This window comes from Myotis davidii, unplaced genomic scaffold (assembly GCF_000327345.1).
Source record: "Myotis davidii unplaced genomic scaffold, ASM32734v1 scaffold143, whole genome shotgun sequence".
Taxonomy (NCBI): domain Eukaryota; kingdom Metazoa; phylum Chordata; class Mammalia; order Chiroptera; family Vespertilionidae; genus Myotis; species Myotis davidii.
In genome coordinates this window covers 2552656-2576618 of record NW_006294876.1, presented here as the reverse complement: position 1 = coordinate 2576618, position 23963 = coordinate 2552656, and the positions used below count along the sequence as shown (strand labels likewise).

The window sequence follows — 23963 nt, the reverse complement described above, 5'->3', positions numbered from 1 at the left end:
CTCTTCTCTTTTGCTTCTGGACCTCACTTTACTTGGTATGTGCATTCACTGTTGTCTAAATTTCCAGATCTTCTTATACCTTCAGCCAAGCCTGAGCTGGTGGAGCTACAGTGAACCCCAGAGCATCTTGCCTTTTTCACAGCATGTGGAGAGATGGTTCTGCTTTTCAGGTTAGTCCTCCCCTGGACAGTACATGTCTTGAGAGCGGAGATGTTGCTCATAGGTTCTCACTCAGCTCCTAATGCCTTGTCATTAAACCAGGGACTAAATCAATATCTGTTGTATAAATTAATGAGTCAGGCAACTGTGCTTGGGGAAATGCTTCTAGTTAACGTACAGTTATATTGTTTTACTTCCTGTCTTTTTTTTTCTGTCTTTCTAGCATGAAAAATTCTGTGTAAAAAAGGCAGATTTTAGAATCATGTGAATGAATCTTTGACCACATTGACCACAGCTTGTCCTTTTTATTTCCTTAGGGCAGTGGTTCTCAACCTTCTGGCCCTTTAAATACAGTTCCTCATGTTGTGACCCAACCATAAAATTATTTTCGTTGCTACTTCATAACTGTAATGTTGCTACTGTTATGAATCGTAATGTAAATATCTGATATGCAGGATGGTCTTAGGCAACCCCTGTGAAAGGGTCGTTCGACCACTAAAGTGGTTGTGACCCACAGGTTGAGAACTGCTGTCTTAGTGTTTCAAAGATTCGAATCTGGTTTTCCTGGAGTTCAGCATCTCCCCAGACCATTTTGCCCCTTGATAGAACTGGATTGTGATAGCTCTCAATTAAGACTGGAGAAGGCCATGGGATAATTCACTAAAGTGCAAATTTCTCCTTCTAAAATGGAAATTTCCTATTTAAAAGCTAAGACAAAAGGGGAAACTTAGAGTAGAGAGAGGCTTAGGCTTAGACCAAAGCTTGGCTGTGGAAGTGTCAGGTTTCATTTCTCTTTCTCATCAGGCAGAGCCAGGGGCTCAATGGCATCACTACCCTTTGTCTTGGGTCTTGCCATTCTAGTTTTGAAATTTGTGAAGAATAAGAGAGGCCTTACATTTAGTCATCTGCCCATTGTGGTAAGAGGGCCCCTGAAGGCCACTGCACTGAAGTCATCTTAGAGACTCCTAGAAATCTTTAGGTTCAACAAGTGCTCATTGAACGCCTACTGTGTTTATGCTCTGAGTGAACTGTGTTTCAGAGAACTTAAATCCCTTAAGTAGAAAATTCTAAAACTTGGACTGGAATATAGGTCTTCTTTCTGTTTATCCTTTACTCCAAATTGATATTCTTCACCTCCACACTTGATAGTTATCCATTTCATTTATGGTGGCACAGGATGATAAAGTCAGATGGATCTGGTTCTGCTCTGGGGTGGACTTACACAGTGACCTTGGGCAGGTTAAACTTCTGTGCTCTAATTTTTCTATCTTGAAAATTGAGAGAAGACTTGGTTCATAAAATTGTTATATAGTTTAAATTAAATCATGTATAGCCCTGGCTGGGTGGCTCAGTTGGTTGAAGCATTGACCCTATACCAAAAAGTTTCAGGTTCGATTCAGGGCACCTATCTAAGTTGCAGGTTTGATCCCAGGTCAGGAAAGGTACAGGAGGCAACCAATCGATGTTTCTCTCTTCCTATCTCTCTAAAATCAATAAAAACTTATGAGAGTTCCATCTTCAGGTGGGAATTAAAAATTAGATTATGTATATAAAGCCCCTGGTACACTGCCTTACACCATCACAGATATCCTTTCCTCCTGTTTGGAATGCCTGAAATCCACATTATTTAGCCATTTAAGTTCAGGCCCCCATTTGAAATGGGGATTCCCCTCAAAGCTTTGTGGTAATATTGTATCATTTGCCCCTGACTGTGTTTTCTAGTGATTTATTTGGACACCTGGACCAACAGAGGGAGGAGGACATCTGTCTGTCTACACATATAGTCCAAGCCCTTAGAGCTTGTTTTCCTGTTTTCTACATAGATTAAAAACTGGAATTACACTTGTAACATTTAGTTTACATAGAGAGAACAGAAACCTCTTAGCCACGTGCAGAGAAAAAGAATTTTATTACTGAGAGATTATTTTCAATATGTGAAGACATTTACAAAGGACATTCTCACATTTTAGCATAGAGCTGAAATTCTGTTTGTTTAAAAATGAAAAAATAGAAGAGTGCTGGTGAATAACAGATTCCAGAATAAAATTTGCATATTCAAACACAGGGTAAGGGTTATCCACGTGATGCTGCTGCATGATTATGATTTGGTTGAATACTGGGAAGTATTTAAGGACAAGCAGTTAAAACTATTTTCCTTATGGAACAACAATCCTAGCAAACGTTTGAAATGTTACAACCCTCAAAATGAAAAATGGCTGACTGAAGGCCAATTAGCTGCACTGGAATACAGCTGGTGAACATTTGCTTACTATTTTCTTCCCCGTTGTGGCCCTTCCTTGTTCTCACTGCCTCCAGATTTTTCTGTCGCTTGACTCTTCTTTGGAAACCAGCAGACCTTAGCTTTGTCTGCTCCGTATGGAACTCTCATTAAGTTTTCTGATGCAAAGATTTAGACTAGGAATTAATATGCTGACTTTACCAAGAATTTTGTAGGAAGCCAAATAGCATAAGAGATGGACATAAAAATGTACAGATTTTGTTGTTGGTGTTGTTTATTTGTTTAATTAATATGACAAATATTTTTCATGCTTTTTTATTGGAGGTTTGTTTTCTCTCTTTATGCTAAATATATGGCTTTTCTCTAAATAAGTTCATTGCTAACTCACTACGATTCTGTATGCTACAGAGAAGAATTCAATGTAAGTGACTATCTTGAGCACCATCAAATGAAATTTAGTTACTTCATACTCATCACCAACCTTATACCAGTAGTGTAATTTCCAAGAAATGTTTATAATGATGTTGAATCAAGTGAAGTGATTGATCTTGATCCTTTCTTTAAAACCTACACAATAGAAGTTTTTTGGATTTTGTGTAGTATTAAAGATCCAGTCCATTCATTTCTTTCCTTATGCTAAATTACTTTCTCCAATGCCCATAGTATGTTCCATATACATTAGACACTTAATATTTACTAGGAATATTTGTTGCTGGGATAATGGGCCTAGATTTGATCTCAGTGATACTAATTACATAGGACTTAAAGCGTTTGCTTCCATTGCTATCTACGCCATGCAATGAACATGAGGTATCATAAGGCTGAGATGGCCAAGAGGAGATTTAATGTCTTCATTGTCCAGACATTTCATAGTATATTAAGGGAGGACAAATGGTGGGTCAAGGAGGTCAAGAATTTGGTAAGGCGTTTGAAAAGTAAACAGTTGAGAAGGTTAAAAGTGTATCTGTTCTGATCTTGGGCGGTCTTGGCCAGTAAACTTAGCCACCCTTTGAAATGGTGTTTCTATTCCTTACTGGGTGGTGAGGGGGGTGGATTTTGCATGATGGATGTGAGTGCTCATTAGCCACCCACCAGACAGTCTCAGTTCCTGATGCATATAATTCAGGGAGAGGGACAGGAGCATGGATTGCTATTCCCAGCTCCCACTATTCCAAGCTATTCCCAGCTGAAGATGAGTTTAAGGGGCCTGAAAAGACTGATGCTAGAAAAGAGGCAGGTCTTAAAATAGAGATTCCTAGATAGCCTGAGACATGGTCCAGAGTTCAGGTGTTCAGAATTTCAGACTGGCCTTTCCCATAATAACCTGCAAGTGTGACACACTAGATTCCAGCTGCTGCTGACAAAAATGCAGAACCAACGCTCTTCTCTGCATATTGCAGAAGTTCTTGATTACAATGGACATACTGGGTCTCTCCCCTCATTCTCGTGTCCATCCCCATTGCTAACTGTAGTTACTTTGTTCTGCTCCTGCATGGACCACTGTTCACTGATGTAGAACCTTGTTTAATCTTTACATTTTAAAAAGATACCTGTATCTGATAAGGAGTCCACAGTGACTTTTTTGTTTTCACGTAACATTTTCTAGAACATTATCATCATCCGCAGTAAACTTTTCCTGGGGGCGTAGTCTTTTTGCCCACTGCATTGTAAAGCAGGAAGGTCAGTGCAGTGAAAAATATACATAAAACCAAATTGGTATATTCCCATGAAGACTATAAATGTCAATTGTGATCACTACAATTTTAAGTGCCTAATAACTATAAATGGCACGGACATTCCAAGTGGGGAAAGAAAGATTGTGGAGGAATTGATGATGAATTATGGTCGTATGTAGGAGGGGATGAGATGCCATTCTAAGCTAGCAAAAGTGTTAGCACAGAGCATTGAGGTAATACTTCAAGTGGTGAGTTTGGGGAAGTACAGGAAGACCAGAATGGCCAAGACAGGGACAAAAGAACCACCTAGAAAAAGAGACCTGGTCTGAATTCTTTCATCTGATTATTGATAAAGAATACATTATTTGGGTTAAAGTGCTGGTCTAGAACCTTCATTTTTCAGTAGTATACAACTGGATTAATGCACACTCTTAGAACAGTTTTAATAGCTAACATTTACTAATTGCTTTCTATATGCCAAGCATAGAATAGGTGCTTTACATGAGTTGATTCACAGAAAACCCACCACTCTGGGCCCCATTTTATAAATAAAGACACTGAGGCAGAGTTAAGTATCTTTTCAAGGTCAAGGAGGGAATAAGTGACAAAGGACTTAAATCCAAGTGCATGATTCCAGAATTTGGGCTTTTCCCCAAGAGGTTATAATAAAAATCCAAGAAAATGATGGAGTGTGGTGACCAAGGTCTCTAATGCCTGGGGTTTCACTTACAAGCTTTGGGAAGGTAATACAACCTGTGCCTTAGTTTTCTCTCTGGATGCTAACAGGGGTCCTATATCATGGAGTGGAATAACAAGACTGCAGATCTTGCTCCGCAGGGGTTGGCTGCTAGGAGAGCTTGGGGGATATCTCAGCCCTAATCTTCTTGCATGAAAAAGAAACAATGAAGGCTCAGAGATAGTAAATGGTTTGTTCAAGTACAAAGTTGGGATTAGGATAAAGTGCTGTTGTCTGTTAAAACAAGGGCCCTTTTCTTCACAGAGCGCAACCTGCTAAATCAAAATGTGTGGTCACACCAAATGGGCTGAGGTTTGCTTTATAACTAACTAAGAAAAAAAGCATTTTAAAGTAAATTCTACTGCTTTGGGATGGAGAAATCGTGGTAGAATTTAATGTTGTATAATATGAAGATAGGTGTTTGTGTGTAGTGGCAGATTTTGTTTTGTTTCTAAGTAGACAACTGGAGTATTCAGAATTAGTTACTAATTCTTCACTTCTATATTTTTAATATGTTTCTTCTACATTACAATAAAGATGAGTGTTGACTTTCAAATACAAATTGTTCTACATTGCTAATCCCAGGCCATCTTTTGTACCTGAATTTATTCAACAACATACAAGCAGGCTTGATGATTATCCGTGATCTCATGGTCCTTTCTGGGACCCCCCCCGCCCCCCACACACACACCCTGATTTCAGAGACACCAAGAAATCAGGCTCCAGGGTTGGGGCATCCCCTCTGCTGCCTGGTGTCCCTACTCATCCAGTGGCAGGAGGGGGCTAGGCTGGGTGTGACTTCTCAGAGGGAAAAAAGAGAAGCCCTGATCTCCTTCTAGATGCCCACTAGGTCCCAAGCAGAGATGAAACTATTAGGGGCTGCCCTTGTAAATATCTGGGCTAGGACACCAGTGTCTACTCAGGGGTGACATCTCTGGGAAATCCCTCCCGCCTCCCAGCATCTTCCTCCCTTACCTCCAACTAATTTATTTTCTGATCTATTCTGAATTTATTTTCCTCTTAACCCCTGCCAGATTTCTACTTGGCAATAAACTACTTCTAGTAGTTTTCTGTGAACTTAAAGTGATACACACAGCATTTCCTTTCAGTGTCATTATTCAGACTCTTTGCTAAATCATTGCCTCATATAGATCTATATTAATATTTTTACCTTTCTGTGCTTGAATATTATTTGTATTTTAAAACCTTCTAGTTTTCTAATTTGGATAAATTAAAAAGGCAAAGTCTATATTTGCACGGTAAGTGTTACCCAGTTCATTAGGCAAATATTTACTGAATTTCTCCAAGAGTTCCTGACACTGTGGATTGCAGCAATCTGGACAGTCAGACTCCTTCTCTGGGGATCCTTGGGGTGAGTTCTGAGGGGAGAGCAGTGGATGTTTATCAAACAGAGTCCATTGGGCCATAGTAGAGAGTTAGGCTTGAGTCAGAACCCAATGGAAACTGTTATGGAAACACGGCTGGTGACATGATCTGATGATGGGAGCATTAGTGTTGGTGGGTCATATCTTGCAAAGATGGGGAAGGAGGGGTAACAAGGGCAGGAGGGAAAGCACTTAGACCCAACATGTTTAATTCCATCTCTTAGTTAGAAAAGATATAAATCTTGAGGCAGGCAAGATAATTCTGCCTGTTCCAAACCATGAATCTGAAAACATCTCCCTAGATAGCATTACGTTAACAAAAAACACCATTACCATTGCCAGAAATTCTTACTCTTCATTTAAATGCGTTAAAGCCCTGTAAATTGCATTCCAAGGTGTTGATGAACATACTCATAGCATAAACATACTCTAGAATTTCCATCTGGGTTCCACAAAATGTCCCATCAAATGCAGCTTGCTTTCTGAGATGAGTGTAATGAGTTTTACGAGAGGGCGAGTGAAGAAGGCCTGCAGTAGAGGAAGATGTTAATACCCTGTTCTGCCTTCAGACCATAGCGGAGAGTCGAAATGTCCCTGTCGCTGTCATGGATGGAGCGATGCCTTTGTGCTCGAAGAATTTGGAAAAAGAATTCTAGAGAATTTTATAGGTATTAATCAAGTAACAGTACATCCAGAAAGAGAATGAGGAAAGGAACAGCACTGGGTAGCATATTTGATCTAGTGTAGCCAAAAGGCAAAGCTATTATATTTTCAAAATGGAACAGAGATTAGCTTTTAAGTTGCTGTTTTCAAGAACTATTCCAGTTTTAGGCAAGATTTATTTTGCTTACTATATCTCTTTTTATAGAAACCATACCTTTCCCTTCACTGGCCCCTGTAAGCCTTAAGTTAGGTTATGACCGCAATTTATATGACAAAAGTTTTGCAAATGCAAAATTCAGGGAGAGTAATTTTTTTAAATGCATAGAGCTCTGAAAAATACAACCTAGATTATAGGTGGAAGTTCAATTAATGTTTTTGAGAGAGGAAAGACCTACCAAGTCATCTGTTCATTGCTCAGAGCATATTATTCTTTTTCCCAGGTTCCAGAAGCCTTATCAGATTTATTGTGTCTATACTGCTTTTTATTTCTACTTGGTTGTGCTTTTTTCAAACATTACAATTTACCACTGTTAAATTATTAGTTTGCATTTACTCAACCTTTTGTAGAGTCAGCTTCTTTGGTAAGAATGTGCTGCTTTCACATTTAAAAGAAAGTATCTTTAGGTTGAATTTTTTTTGAATTCCAAGTATTATCTTCAAGCATAAAATTTCTATAGTTCCAATGTTCACCACCAGGTGCAGCACCAGAACACTTCCATTGTCCTTTATTAGTTCACACAATAGAAATGCAGGGGTAGGGTGGGTATCAGGACCGGTATGAAATGAGTAGTGTCCTAGTGATATCATTACATGATTTCTTTCTGTTTTTCTATTTTGCTGTGTGCATCTTCATGCTATAGTGGACTCTGCTTTTTAAAAATATATATGTTTATTGATTTCAGAGAGGAAGCGAGAGGGAGAGAGAGAGAAACATCAATGATGAGAGAAAATCATTGATTGACTGCCTCTTGCGCTCCACCTACTTGGGATCAAGCCTGCAACCCAGGCATATGCCCTGACCAGGAATTGAACTGTAACCTTCTGGTTCATAGGTCAATGCTCAAACACTCAGCCACTTTGGCTGGGCAGGACTCTGCTTTTAATGCATTATGGCTGATAACAACTCCTAGGGTTATAATCCAAAGTGAGAGAGCATTTTTCCCGACTATGGAACAACCGTGGCCATTTAACTGTCCTTCACTGTCTGCCCAGTGAATCCCTGGACAGTAAAGATGGACTCCTGTTGATAGGCTGAGGGTAGACAGAGCTCCTATTGGAGGTGATGGTGAATTTACTCTCACCCAACCATAATTCAGCTTAGGGATGGAATGGATCCCCCAAAATAGAAGATGGAATGGATTCAAGGATGGGGGCAAGCACTGCATGCAGTGAATGCTTTAGCCTCTCTTTGTTCAGGTTCTGATTTAGAAGAATTCTGGCTGGCTGTGAGGTATTCTGTCACTGCCACTTACACTTTCTCAGCTGCCCTGTGTTCAGAGATGCCTACTGGCCCGATGATTACTTTTACTCCCATGAAATAGCCTCCCAGTGTGGTTCCAAGGAAACCTCCCCCCACTGCAAGGAAAGTAGAAGAGATGTAGGAGGAGAATAATACTCTTAGGAAGCATGGCAGGTAATAAAATTGAGTTTCTTATTTGGAGATTAAGAGGATCACACTTGACAGGCAGAGTCAGAAGTCAGACACCCAACAGCAGTGAAGTAATCCAGCTGTGATTGGTGACATAAATATGTGTGTGTGTGTGTGTGTGTGTGTATTTGCATATGTATTTGTATATGTATCTATGTGCATATATAAATATATTTTTTCTTAATTACAGGAAATTGTATGTATATTTATAATTTTAGTGCAGTAGGAGAAGGAGGAAGTTGGTTAACAACTCTGTCTCTTCCACTTGACCTTAACTTTTAACTCTCTTGGATCTTGGTTTGTGGTTGTAAAGTGGTCTGTAGTTGTGGTAGAGAGTTGGTAACTTTCTGCATTAGGGAGAGTAAAAATGTGGGAGTGGAGAGGGATCTTGAAGATGACCTCCCCCACCATCCCTCTCCTTTAATCAGAAGTGCCAGGATTGTTGCTAAAAAGTCTTGAGTAGCTTGTTCCTGGCTTCCCAGCTCACAGGGAGTAAGAAATCTGAGCTACCAATTTCAGTTTCTCCTTTTAAGTGCTTTCTTAACAATATTTGCTGCCTGTGTATTCTCTATGGTTGGAAAACTTGTTTGTTATAACCTGCTTTACCAAGTAGGGCTGTGTAGATCTTTTTTAGTTCCCTTATACAGAATTTTGTCCGTACTAAATGGGAAATGTGGGGTAGGAAACATAATTAGATCCTAGGGTTATTTTGTATTACACAAGATTAAGATATAACATCTATAGATAACTTTCACTTTTTTAGGTTTAATGCTTACGTATGAAATGAGGAAAATGAAAAGCCTTTCAAGAATTATTTATTATTCATAATTTCCATTCATTTAGATTGATCATCTCTGAGATTATGGTAGACACATTCTGTATAAAAGCCCTGAAATGAATGACTGGCTGTAGGGTACAGAGATCTGTAACTGTATGACTTTAGACTGGGGTTGAGCCATGAAGCCACAAAAATTCACAGGACATTACTGCCTGTCCTACCATTATGTTCTCTATTGAAAGGTGAAGTTGTTTCCTATACTCTTTCGCTACCTTTAAGACCCTGCAGTAAAGTAACCTCTACGGCCAGGATGGCTTGATCGTGGCGTTGTGTCTAACACGCTATCTGTGCCTGGCATATGGGACTTGGAATGAATGAATGACTGAATCAGAAGAGGCGGTAATGAGTGTATGGACACCAGAGGCTCTTGATGCCAGAAAATGAACACATGGCTTTGAAGTTGCCCCGTATCATGCTGAGACAGCACTGCCCTTCAAAAAAACCTCTTCTTGCCTTTCCTTGTGCATCTGATTTAAGCAAAGAGTGGTCTTCTCCTGATTTTTGGGCCACATCAGCCCTTCAGAATTTTGGAGGAAAATGACTGGTACAAATTATAGTGATGTTGTTATTAGCATCAGACTGTCTTTTGGATGACTTACAGTACCTTTCAGCCTGTCTATGGTCTGATCCTCTCATTACTCTGCTCAGAGACCCAGCTGTGAAGCACCATTTGTCAGCAGCAGCAGCACCTGTCTTTGTGTCAGCTGACATCTGTGTTAACTCTTGTGGAACTTCCTGAAGGTCCATAGGTGGGTGTTAGGCTGGAGAACAGCCTCTGCCTTGCTACCTTTAGTGAAATATTGCCTGGACTTTTCAATGTGAAACGACCTAGGATGGTGTGCCAAGTGCTTGCTTTTACACAAGTGGGGAGAGCCTTTTAGAACTTATTGCTGCTAATCCTTCCTTTCCACCCATAATAATACTGCCATGCACGGAGACTTGAGCAAATGTTCATATGATACCATCAGGGTGGGATTTTCTGCTTAATTTTGCAGAAAATGGTGTTGAAGTATCTGCTGAGTTAAATATGACCCCACCCTCACCCCCTTCAATTCATGTCCTTCCTGGAACATTAGAATGTGATCTTGTTTGGAAATAGAGGGATTATAACAGATGTAATTATGTAGATAAAAGCACAGTGGAGTAGGGTGGGTCCCTAACTCAATATGGCTGGTGTTCTTGTAAAAAGAGAACAGAGACACACAGAAGGAAGATTGGCCATGTGATGACTGAGGCAGAGATTGGAGTTACGCTACCATAAACCAAGGAATGCCAAGGATTGATGCCAACCACCAGGAGCTAGGAGAGGGGCCTGGTGAAGATTCTTCTAGAGCAGCGGTTCTCAACCTGTGGGTTGCAACCCCTTTGGCGTCGAACGACCCTTTCACAGGGGTCACCTAAGACCATCCTGCATATCAGATATTTACATTATGATTCATAACAATAGCAACATTACAGTTATGGGGTAGCAACGAAAATAATTTTATGGTTGGGTCACAACATGAGGAACTGTATTTAAAGGGCCAGAAGGTTGAGAACCACTGTTCTAGAGCCAACAGAGGAGGCATGGCCCTGTGGACACCTTGATTTCAGACTGCCAGCTTCCAAGACTGTAAGATAATAAACTTCTCCTATTTTAAGCCATCCAATTAGTGTCATTTGTCACAGCAGCCCTCAGAACCTAAAACAGAATATATATTGCATGTCACCACTGGGAATATATGAATTTTCTCAGTTCTGTTTTGTATGCTGAACACATCATCATTGTATAAAGACTCATTTGGGGTAAACAAAGATTTGAGTGGTACCTGTAAGGAAGGGATAGTGTTTATTAGAAACATTATGAGAGCAAGGATATTTCATTAGAAGAAATGTCCAGTTTATTTACTCAGTCAGACCCTCACACTTACGTTCTTAGTACATATGCCAAGGAGAGTGCTTGCTTTGGGATGTAGAACACAGCAGGTGCAGACCTATCCTCATAGAGTTGAGGATCCAGGGGAGAAGACGGGCATGGTTATTTACAATCAACCTAGATATTTTTCACATCATTATATGAAAAATAAAGCAGTCACACTAAACATCAATGGAATTGTGGGAACCAAATAGTGTTTGGGGATATCACCTAATGATCCTATTTAAAAATCTTGCCATAATTCTGTCTATGTGTCTATGGTTTATCTCCCCAACCCAGTGTAGATAATGTTGCCTTTTTCCTACTAATCATAATCCTTTGCATACAATGGGTTTATTAGCATGTAGTTGTTGAGTTAACTGAATTATTAATTATGAATATTAATAGGGAGGATGATTAATAATAGCTAACACCTATTAAGTATCTATTACATGTAGATAACATTATAAGCAATTGACTTATTAACCTCCTTTTATTCTCATAGTCATTCTATTATTATATTTAATAGTACCCATTTGCAGATGGAGAAACTGAGGTACTCAAAAAGTAAGGTAACCCTCAAGCTCAACCAACTAGTTTAGTGGCAAAGTCAAGATGCCAGCCCAAGTAGTCCAAGGTCAGGTCCCTGCCCTCCAAGGCAGCACGTTGTGCTTTTCACAGACTTGCAGCCAACTGCTACCTTCTGTGGATGTAAGAGGGCTGTGTGGAGATCATGGCCTTCTCTTTTCTTTCCTCTCCTCTCCTCTCCTCTCCTCTCCTCTCCTCTCCTCGTCAAGATGCCAGCCCAAGTAGTCCAAGGTCAGGTCCCTGCCCTCCAAGGCAGCACGTTGTGCTTTTCACAGACTTGCAGCCAACTGCTACCTTCTGTGGATGTAAGAGGGCTGTGTGGAGATCATGGCCTTCTCTTTCCTCTCCTCTCCTCTCCTCTCCTCTCCTCTTTCTTTTCAGTAATCACAGCCTCTAGGAGCAATGCAGAAAAAGCTGGTTGTAATTGAGATTATTGTCTTAGTATACCTTCTTTCTTTACCAAGAAAAAAGGAGTGATAGTAGAATGTGGAATGATTACTGATCAACTCAAATAGTTTCTATTTAATTATTTCTCTTTTTACCCTTTGGCTTCTAGGCTATTGCTGCTGAAATGATTAGATAGCCTTCAGGGTTGTGTGCGTTTCAGCCATGGACTTGGCATTTGACATCACGGTTTTGCTTGTGTGGTTTGGGAATGGGATGTCCCCTGCTGCTCTGTCTGACTTGAGGCTGAAGCTCTTACGTGTGCTAGAGAGAACAGGAACAGTCCGCATATCGGGAAGGAAGGGAAGCCCCAAGTCCCCTGGCTGTGCTGTTCCTGTCAAGGCCCCTCAGGCTTCTGCAGAGCCGAGCTTTGCAGCAGGTGTGTGTTCGGAACCTAAAGCCCTGCGTCTGCTCTGTGAACATGTGCAATGTGTGCTGGTTGGCGTTCGCAGTACCAGCCACACAGCCCTGCCTGGAGGTAATACAATACTGGGAGAGAGGGTTCCCCTGCATTCCATTCCTTTAACCCCTAGCACTCTGCCCACCCCAGGGATGCCGCGGGGTGGTAAATGGCTCTCAAGGAATTGCTGAGCCAGCAGTGGGCTTGTCCCATTTTCCCTCCTGGAAGAACTCTGTGTGCTTTGTTCATCTGCTCCAGCCGCAGCCCTCAGGATCTGATTTCTGCTGGAAACAACATGCACTAGAAGTTTCAAAGTTGAGAGCCGCCAGTGGTCAAAGCCACCACCCTGTCATTGCAGCATTATTCACAATAGCAAACAGGTGGAAACACCCCAAGTGCCCATCAGCAGGTGAATGAATAAACAAAGCATAGTATATACACACAAGGGAATATTATTCAGTCATAAATAAGAATGAAGAACTGATATGTGCTAAACCCTGGGTGAACCCTAAAACATTAGGGTAACTGAAAAAAGCCAGATGCAAAAGAACAACTATTGTATGATTCCACTCGTGGGAATGTCTAGAATAAACTAATTTATAAAAACAGAAAGCAGATTAGAAGTTACCGGGGACTGGGGAGGGAGGATTGGGGTATTAATCACTTCACAGGTACAGAATTTCTATGTCAAGTACTTTTGGAAATAATAGTGATGGTTGCACAACATTATGAATGTAAATAATGCCACTGAAATACTTAAAAATAGTTCAAATGGCAAACTTTGTTATGTATATTTTTAAAATAACGAATAAAGCCAGCAGCGCTCTGCATCAGGCCTTCTATTTGAGTAGGGACTGCATCCCTCAGCAATGAGGCAATGAAAAGTGTTCTTGGCTTTTCTCAGCCTGCACACACGCCCATTAGAACGGCAGCCTCTTAGGGGAAGGGAGTATCTTGTTCCCTAGAGCCACCCTGACTCCCCCAGTTCCAGAAGCATGTGTCCTGCCCAGTGGCCTCGGAGTCACTTGGTAGGTGCTTTGGGAAACTGGAGTAGAAGTTCCAGTTAGGACATTAAATTTCTTGGAAGGAAAAAAAAAACAACCACCAAAAAACAAAATTCTGACAGTTTTTTTTCTTCACTTCCTTTCTTACTCTTGTCATCCTTAGCCCATACACCAATCATCACCAGGAGAAAACTAAGAATAGAAGCAAAAGCATAGGACACCATCTTCCATCGTTTGCTCTCAATAAAACAAGGCAGAGGGCTCAAGGTTCGATTTCTCTTCGTTTGACTCTATTGCAAGGTCTGACTCTGGGGATTCATCTATTAAATCTCTCCTGGTTGTCCTGAAAGAGCTCATGTGCTTTCACAATATGTGTTGAGTATTTTTCCTAAAAACTAATATGCACCTGGGTCAGAGATTAAGTCAAATCATCCTTTGCGATAACAAATATTCTTCTTCTGTATGTATAGACGTTTGAACTCTGGATCAGAGAAGGTAAGAAAGTAGCTCATCAGATACAATCAGGAAACTAACAGTGGATTCAACAAACATATGACCTGCCATTCCCTTGATCTAATGCTGAGATATTGAAAATAATTCTCTTTCCATTGGTGTGGACACTCCATATTAAATCAGGCTTTCTTGGTGCTCCAACAGCAGCTTGAAAACAAGGTAATGGAGAGAAAGAGGAAATAAGTGGCTAAGCCCTCCACATGGGTTCACATGCCTGTTTGTGGATTTCATATGAGAAGTCTGCAGCTGAAATCCACAGGAATGAATTCAGTGCATATAATCTGGAATTGATATAGGAATCAATTTTGCAAGTGGTTTCTTGGACTCTTAGGAATGTTAGAAATCATAAGACCCATTGATTCATTTTTTTGGGTCAGGTATTAACTTGTATTTTTCTATTCTACTCTTTATATTCTTTGTGTTGTCAGTAAATCACAAAGGAATGTCTGCCTCTCTTATTTTAAGTATCTGCATTTACAGAATCAGCCTGGGCACTGGAAATGAGAGAAGAGAAGAAACTTATTTTACATATGGGAATTTTTTTAATTAAAAGAGACTTAAAATCCCTCTCTAATAGGATCCCCATTTAACGAACATTCTCTTTCTCTTCAAACATTGGGAAAATGTGGCTCACTCTAACGGAAACCCCAAAGGATGCGGGATTGGAATAGAAGACCAGCACATTATTCTGCTGGCATGCCTGGGTTAGTCATGTGTCTCAAGAGACCTAAGTGACTGACCCACTACTAATTTCTCATACTGTGATTCAGAATCATATGCCTGTGTTAACATGTTACAGATAACATTTGCCATCTCAGTGTGTTAGTTATTCTTCACTTGCTTTGATATTTATTTGTATTTGATACCTAATTTTTCAATAGCACTCATTTGGGCCTTTTAGTCTTTACTAGGGAGGAAATTAAGAAATTGCAAAATTTTACTTTACACATTCAACAGGCACATTTCTGATAGGCTAATAACCCCGAATGGCCAATAAACAAACTTTCCTGTAGGTAAAGCCGTTAGATCGAGAGCATAAATGTCAACCTTGCTTATATCTGAGGGATTTCTCCTGGATATATAAGGTTTGTATAATTTAATTTATATGCACATAGAATACTATGTGCATACAATAGTAAAGCAGCAATTAGTGTTTTAAGTTTCATTTCTGTCTCCTGGTACAAATCGAACTGTGATAAATGAGTCAATATTAAACAATTGCAGGGTGGGGTGATGCTGGCATTGCACATAATTGAATGCTTTCCAAGCCATAAATTATTTCTTACCTATAATAACCTCCAACAAACCTGAAAAGTGGGTTCCCCATTTTAGTAGAGGAAATAGGTGTTTGTTTTTATTCCTGTTTTATAGATGAAAACAACGAAGCTTAGAGAGTTTGACAGGTTTTCTCCTGACCACCTTGTTTCGAAGTGGTAAATGTGGAACTGAAACGCATGTGAGTCTGACAGTGTGAGGGACATTTTCATGTGTCAACTTGGCCAGTTATTTAATCAAACACTATTGAAGTTGAGAAATGTAGGCAGTCCCTTCCTAATGCAATAGCTAGTCTTACAAGGACATTTTCATACTGCAGATTTCTGGTTTTGGCTATTGGACGCCGAATATATCCCCCTGTTCCTTTCCTTGGAGTTCCTCCTGTAACATTTAATCTGTAAGCACCCCCCCCCACACACACACACCATATATGCACCTTTTCCTCGTCCACTTGAACTCCCCGGAGTGTTGGTTATGTTTCCAGAAACAAGGCTGAAGAACAGAACATGTTAATAGTATCTGAAATATGAGCCCCATTATACTAAGATTTATTGAGGATTCCCTAAGTGCACTAGCCTAGGTGCTTTATCTGGATTATTTTATTTAATGCTCAAAACAGCCCTAATGACGCAAGGATTGATTTTCCCTATCCTGGTTATAGCTAAGAAAAATAAAGCGTAGAAGGGTTTAATAATTTTCCCAACATTACAAAGTGGCAGATTTAGATGTAAACCCGGCCTCATCACTCTATCTAGCATGTCAAACTTGAGGCCCATGGGCCGCACGTGGCCCACAACAAATACTATTAAGGATTACTCATTTATTTCAGCCCTTTGTACTCAGCATGTCTCTATCGAAATACACCTATGTTTCTATGAAAATTGAAGCTTTTGTGTGTTTCTTTGCAGCCCACATAAACTTAAACCTTGTTTATTTGGCCCATGCTAGCCTTTGAGCTTGACATGCTTGCTCTCCTACGCTACCCACTGCAGCCTGCCTGAAAGCGGGTGATAAACTGTGAAGCCATATTTAATACAAGATCATCTACAGTCAGTCCTTACTATCTGTGGGTTCTATATTTGTGAATTTTCATAATCATTGAAATTTTTTTGTAACCCCCAAATCAATAGTCATTCATGTGCAGCGGTGAAAATTTTGAGTTGTCCCATGTGCACATTCCGAGCTGAAGTTAAACAAGCAGCAGGCTGCCTCCAGGCTTCAGCTCTCATGCTGTAAATTAGTGTCCTTTCTTCTATTTAGTGCCACATTTTTTTTTCATTTTTGTGCTGTTTATTGATGATTTTGCTACTTAAAATGGCCCCCATGCATCTTGCTGAAGAGCCATCTGTGGTTCCTAAGAGCGGGAAGGCTGGGATGTGCCTTACACGTGTTAAATAAGCTTCATTCAGGCATGAGCTACAGTGAGGCTGCCTTGAGTTGAATGTTAAAGAATCAACAAAATATATTGAATAAGATGTCTTCAAATAGAAATATACCCAAAACAAGGTTGGGGGTGATGAAAAGTGACCAGAGGGTCGCAGATTCCTAGCCCTGTGTTTCCCCTCAGAGCAAAGATTCAGTTTTGTCAGTGTTTGGCAGTGACTTCATAGAATATTACTACCCCGAATAACAAGAATAGACTGTATTTATATCTCTACTATCTTGCTTTCCATAATTACTTAAATCATTAAATAGCCAGGCATTTAAAATTGTACTTATTGATGGGCATACATTCTCAATGGATCAATATTACTCTCAAAGGGACAAAAATTGGGGGCGAAAACTCTTAAGCATTTTGTGTAAAAGCAGAGATATACACACAGCACATAATATATACACACTATATCTGTGGTATTACAGTTTTATTTGTGGGAGTAACTGCAGAAAAAGTCTAAAAGTGTCTTTGGGGAGAGGGCAATAATAAAATATGATTGGAAAACACAGTCGTAGAGCATACTGAAAATATGATGATGCACCTAAGGTATTTACTGGAGTCCACAGCACAGCGTGCACACTCTATGTTAGCTATTATTATACATATCATTGGTAATATTATTTGTTTCCCTAATCTTCTTCCCTGTCTTCAGGCACCAGCATTTCTTAAACTGGAGTTTGTGGTCCTCTGAGGGGTCTGCATACACGTTTTCAGACCTGTCTGAGAATTTCCTCTGAAATTTGTTGTTTTATTTTGTGCTTTCCTAATTGATATTCTTAAAAATCATCAATAACTGGGTACCGGTTCCCCTTTATCACAGACTCCTGCTGTATGGTTTTGTTGTCCAAGTTGGTGCCTGTCTTTTAAGGAAGGAGTTCTGCTTCTATGGTTATGGGCCAATAAGGAATGAAAGAAGAGCAGACAATGAAACATGAGTGACAGGGTCAGACCAAGTGAAGGTCAACTGAGGTGGCATCAGGCTGCAGCAGGAAGGACTCTCCGAGTTCTAGTGGAGAGGCTGAGTCCCCACGCAGCCCGAGGTAGCAAGGATATGCCAGAAGCAAGAGAACATTGGCTTTAGCAGCGGTACAACATTTATGTTTTGAAAGGCAATTTAATGCCGGCAAAATAACATCATCTGCCACATTAAATTAATGGTGTTAATTGGAATTTTATGGGCTTTATTGTTTTTGTGTTTAATTGGTTACTTTGTTTTTCTTTTTGTTGATTCAGAGCAAACACATATGGAGTTTAGTTTTCCATTTGTACATCGCTAAGTAACAACATACTAAAAATAATTTAAGTCTGTATATCCATGGTACCCAATAATGCTCTTTTACTGAAAAGGAATGTTTGCAGGTTTGAAGAGTTCTGTAATGGACTCATAGGATCATAAACTATTTGAACTGCTAGAAATCACTTGGTCCACTCATCTCCCCATTTCCCCCACCAGATGTGGACACTGAGCCTCATGGAGGGGAAGCGAATGTCCACGGTCAAAAGCAAGGGGGCATCAGACTGAGGTCAGAGGTCAGTTTGACATATTTCTAACTAGGTATCGAGCCCAACATGTCAGTCCCTTCCAAAGATGAACCATGGCAGATGAATGGCGACTGCAAAGGCAGGCTAGACATAAACTGATGGAGAGTTACTGCCCTGTGGCTCACTCTGAGGGAGGAGGGTGTGGAATGGGCAGGGGTGATGGGAATAACAGACTTGTTATAACAGAGTCATCAATCACAATGAGCTTCCTAGGTGATATCAGCCATGAACTTGGATTGTTCCATTACTCTCAGCATTAGCAAACAAATCCCTGAAGCTCTTTAAATCTCCCACTTGTGCTTTTCAGCTCTGTTTTTAGCCTGTAAGCTTATGCCCCCTAACTGGGGTGTATACCACTGTGTAAAGAAGACTCTTGGAAGCCAGTGTTTCTCAGCTGCTTGTAAGAGTTTTAATCATAACTTGCGTAGTGAAAAGAGTCCATTGTGATATAACTGGTTGGTCATTATATTAGTTTTCCATTGCCACATGACAACTCATCACCAATTTAGCAGCAGCTTAACATGAGATACATTCATTATCTCATTTTCCTTGGGTCAGAAAGCTGGGCTGGACTTTTGTTCGGGGTCTTACAAAGCTGCAGTCAAGATGCTGGCCAGGGCTGGGCTTTCAAATCCTCTTCCATGCTCACGTGGGTGTTGGCAGAATTCATTGCTTTGCAGCTGTAGGACTCAATGATGACTTGCTTCTTCAAGACCAGTGGGATGTCTCTCCTTCAGACTCCTGGGAAGGAATTATCTGTTCAGGTCAGGCCTACCCAGAATAATTCCCTTTTGACTAAATTCAACTCATTAGGGAATTTAATGGCATCTGCAAGTTCCAATCTGCAATGGAATTTAAGTGTCTCAGTTCTAATCCTCTTACCATCATCATATTCCATGGCTTAGTGGAAAGTTGCAGGTTCTGCCCATATTCAAGGGGAGCAGATTACCAAGGGCAGGGGTACTGACTTCAGCCATTCTGGCCATTACAACAAAATACCGTATGAACTATCTATAGTGGTTTATAACAACAGAAATTTGAGTCTCATGTTTCTGGAGGCTGAAAAGTTTGAGATCAAGGTGACTGGTGAGAGCCCGCTTTCTGGTTCATAGACTGTCATCTTTCCCCTGTTTCCTCACATGGGCAGGGAGCTCTTTGGGGGTCTCTTCTACAAATTCCATTCATGAGGGTGCCATACCCATGACTTAATCACCTCCCAAAGGCTAATCACCTCCTAATACGATCATGTTAGTGATTAGGTTTTAAAATATGAAATTTGGAGAGACACAAACATTTAGTCTGTAGCAGGTACCATGGGCATTATCTTGGAATTCCGCTCACTATGGTCATTGGTACTTCCATCACTAGGCAGGGAGTATGGTTCGTATTTGTAGACTTTCATGTGACTTTAGAGAATATTTGGTAATAATATTATATATGCTCATGAGCTATAAGCTGAGGTAAGATTATTTGGATCAGGGGTTCTCAATTTCAGCACGATTGATGTTTTGGGCTGGATAATTCTTTGTTGTGAGGGGACTGTCCTGTGCATGTTAAGACGTTTAAGCAGCATCTCTGGCTCCTTACCCACTAGTGCTAGGAGCATACCCTCCCCGGTTGTGACAACTAAAAATGATCCCAGGCATTGCCAGATGTCCCATTGCATGGAGAAGCACCCCTGGTTAAGATTTACTGCATTAGAAAAATGACAGTCTTTTCTTCTTTTTTTAAAAAAGAACTTATTAAAAGAGGGAATTTTTTTTAAGGTAATAGAGCTTTTTGAAGCAAAAAGTTCCTCTTGCTCCTCAGATAATGCCTCATTCTTAGATTTGCATTTGTCCTTTATTGGAAAATGTAGTTTATAGCTGCAAATAAAAAAATCAATACTGTGGATGTGTTTCACACATGTACTTTCTTAGTCACATGTAGGCCAAAATTATATTACGTTATCATATTTGACTATGTTTTATAATCTTGTCTGAGTTTATAGTCAAGCAAGATTATAATAAGACATTAGTTCTACTCTGACATGGGTCAGGCATTTCCCAAAAGATATTTAATGCATACGGCAAGAAACCTAATAAACTCCTTTCTTGGTATTATTGGCCCTCTCTTGGAAACAAGCGATGTGGCTTGGTACAGGACAGAGTGAACGGCACGGTCAAGTTCTGAAATTACAAAACTCAAAAGCGGCTCATTTCTGTTTTCTCTAGGCAAAGGCAGCTCAAGCATCTCATCCGACGTGAGTTCAAGTACAGATCACACACCAACCCAAGCCCAGAAGAATGTGGCTACCAGTGAAGGTAGGCATCTGGTCTTCATTATCTGTTGCCCTTTCTTCACAGTGCTGGCTATTTTTGGAAGGCAAATAAAATGTGTGAGTCTGAGTTCTGTTCTACCAAGTGGAAGCATATGAAAGTCTTAAAAATGAGAAGGCAAAGGTTTTCCCAAGTTTCTTTTTTGTTGTGCTGCTGTCATTGTCCCTTAAAGTTGTTGCAATGGAATTTAAGTGTCTCAAGTCTAAGGCAAATGCTGTTATTTTGTGAAAATATAGTTGGAGAAGCCTTTATGATACTATATATATCATTTTTCAGTATAGAAAATGTTCTGATTGTAAAATCCTTGTGCTGAAGTTGAAAGTTGTTCAAGAACTTTCAGAATAGGCATACCTGCATTCAGGATTGTGACAGTGGGAAGGTCATAGTCATGTGATTTGTAGACCTCGAACTAATCACCAATACCTGATAGTAGGAGAAGAAGTTTGTTTGACTATTTAGAGAGCAATTGAGAAGCCCATCAGGACAGAGATTGGTCACATTGATATTCTTGATGAAGAATCTGACTATATGTAGTTACAATGCATGCTGGAATCCAGCTGCTTCCCAATAAATAGTTGAGAAGCTTTTGAGTTATTGCTTACTTGTTTGAGTGTGGATATAATTGTTTCTGTGGTAGTTATTTAGCGGGAAGTTGACCCTATTATGGATTCAGCTCCTTTTATTTTAATGTTAAACACAATTAAATGACCCGTTTTCTGAAGAGTACTTTCTAAAGTAATTGTCGAATGAAGATCTAGTGTTAATATATCGATGCCGTTTACAGTGAAAGACTCTTTGGAAGGTGTCACCTGATTTTCACGACACTGTAAAGCCCACTTTCCTCAAGAAAACAGCGTGTTATGGAAACAGTCTCCTGTCTTTGTTTTGGAGGCAGGCTTTTTGCTGCTTGTGATGTGGGGGAGCATACTCATGGCCTGATGTTGGTCCTCTCAGCTGTGTGACTGCTCTTGATCTGTGCTACAGTTCATGCATTCATGATGATGCCTTCCCTCTGCTATGTTTATCTTCTCTTCGGGTGTTCTTTGACTTGGTGTGTTTCAAGTAGCACAGAATTACCTTCTGTGGGTTAATTATCCCCAGGCTGATGCATAAGTAGCTTTTATCCCTGGATTATAGTCCCTTGTGTTTAAATGCCTTACCATTGTTTTACCCAGTAGTAAGGCAAACAGATTGGGGCATTTTTCTCTGTGCAATGAAGTATCAGGTACCAATCCAATTTTAATTTTCTGCCTGTTAATTCAAATATGGGCATTAGATCATTCTTGAAATTCGGTTAAGGTAATGTGCGAATCGGGTAAATTGATTCTAGACGCTCACTTTTGAGGCTTTTGTTCTTTGAAGCCAAATGGAAATCACGTCAATGTAATTTATTTTTTATCCTCTGTAGTCAGAAATCTATGTTTTGTATTATTATCACTTTTCCCACCATTATTTTACAACCATTTTTGTCACAGTCCTTTGTCTAATTTGAGTGGCTGTGAAAATAGAAAGCTAAAAGTATGTTAAATAGTCCCTCTGTGTTTCCCTATCTGGATTTAAGCTCTGTTAGTATTTTTTCTGCTTTTCATAAATAGAAAGTATAAAAATATGTGAGCTCTGTTGCAAGGGCTGGGGGAAGGGACTGTGGCACTGCATGCATTTTAAAAGTCTGCTTTTTATGCTTAAAATTACTCTCTAGTGATTTACAATTTTTATTTTATTTTGCCTTTTCCTTTGGTGCAGGCCCAGCCAATATTTTGTACATTTTTATCAGAATGCATTCTCTACCATGCTGCGGGTAAAATCAGGAAAGAAAAATGGGAAAATGTGATATTCATATGAAACAAAATTTTTACCTGCTGGGCTAAATTAGTATGGAATTTTTTTTATCCAACTCTTAAGTAGAAGAACCCCATTCTTGTGAAAGCCTTTCATTATATATATTGCATATCTGAAAAATTATAAAAGAAAGTATTGTTTTTCTGTTTGTTTGCATGAATCCTTTTATCTAATGTTTTTAATGAAAATGTCAAGGTGTTAAACAATAAATTAGGTGTGGGTATTAGTTACATTAAAATGTGTATCAGAGATGTTTGCTGCATAATTGGTCTCATATTGTCAGCCTGGTATTTCAAGATGGCTGCGCAATAGCCAAGGCTAACTTTCTCGGTGCAGAGATGACAGAGTCCTGGGGCCGGAGCAATTATTATACCCTCCAACCTCCACAGAGCAAATTTGCCTGAAGGTGTGCGCATTTCCTCCTACCAGAAAATACCTGCACACAACATTCTGGCAAAGAAACAGAAAGTGTACTCTGATTTCTTAGACATGCCCCAGAGGAGCAAACTTAAAAATGCTTCTCTGATTCTCTCCCCACTGTTTTCTAGAACTACGTTTAAACTTTGATATGAAGAAAATATTGAGTGAGTGGTATACTTCCAGAAGCCATTTGATAATGGTTATTTCCTTCAGTTCCTCAATCCTCTTATGATATTTCACCCTGAATTCATTAGTATTGTCTTCAGGAAGCACGGGCTGGATCCTCAGTTTTAAGGTCCGAGTGATACTGATTTCTAAGAATAATATCTATTTTGAAGGATAATACTCAATTTTCCTTCAGCCTTTGAAAACTGTGGCCATACCTTTAATAGCTGAGTTGGAAGCATTGTGCAGCAGTGTGGGACTTCTCCCTGATTGGCTGGATGGGGAATGTGGTTGTTGTTGGTAGTGGTGGTGGTAGTGGTGGGGGGTGTGTGTGTGCGCGCATGTGTGCGTGCATTTGTGTCCAAACTCCATAAGATAGCTGATGTCACAGGCATTGTCTCTTACTAGAAAACATGTAGATAACCACTCTGCAATATATGATGGCAGATAAACTGAGGATGTGGGAGTTGAGGGAAGGGAGGGGCACTCTCATAGCCTTCACTTACTCTAAGGCTAGTGAATGCTTCTCTGATTAACTGTAAAAAACATGAGGGATCTTACTGGGGAGATGACAATGTTCTAAAATTAGACTGTGGTGATGTAACTGAAATGCAGATTCGGATGCCTGCCACAATGAAAGCCAAACTCATGATACAGGTTCTGGTGCAAAAGAAAGGAGGTTTATTCAGGTGCTACGACCTGGGATAATGGTGGACTCTTGTCTCAAAGACTATTCCCCCTTCCTGCTCAAGCCACAATTTTTATAGAGAGAGGGAAGGGAG

At 40.1% G+C, this 23963-nt stretch overlaps 1 protein-coding gene across 2 annotated transcripts in view; it reads left to right on the top strand.

The window, feature by feature from the left end:
• The window catches only part of FBXL7 (F-box and leucine-rich repeat protein 7), a 326294-nt gene that overhangs the window by 78606 nt on the left and 223725 nt on the right, over positions 1-23963 (top strand). For both annotated transcript variants that reach the window (XM_006769451.2, XM_006769450.2), the window contains exon 2: positions 20653-20742. In XM_006769451.2, the coding sequence (XP_006769514.1) occupies positions 20653-20742 (90 nt within the window). The remainder of the gene's footprint in view (positions 1-20652; positions 20743-23963) is intronic.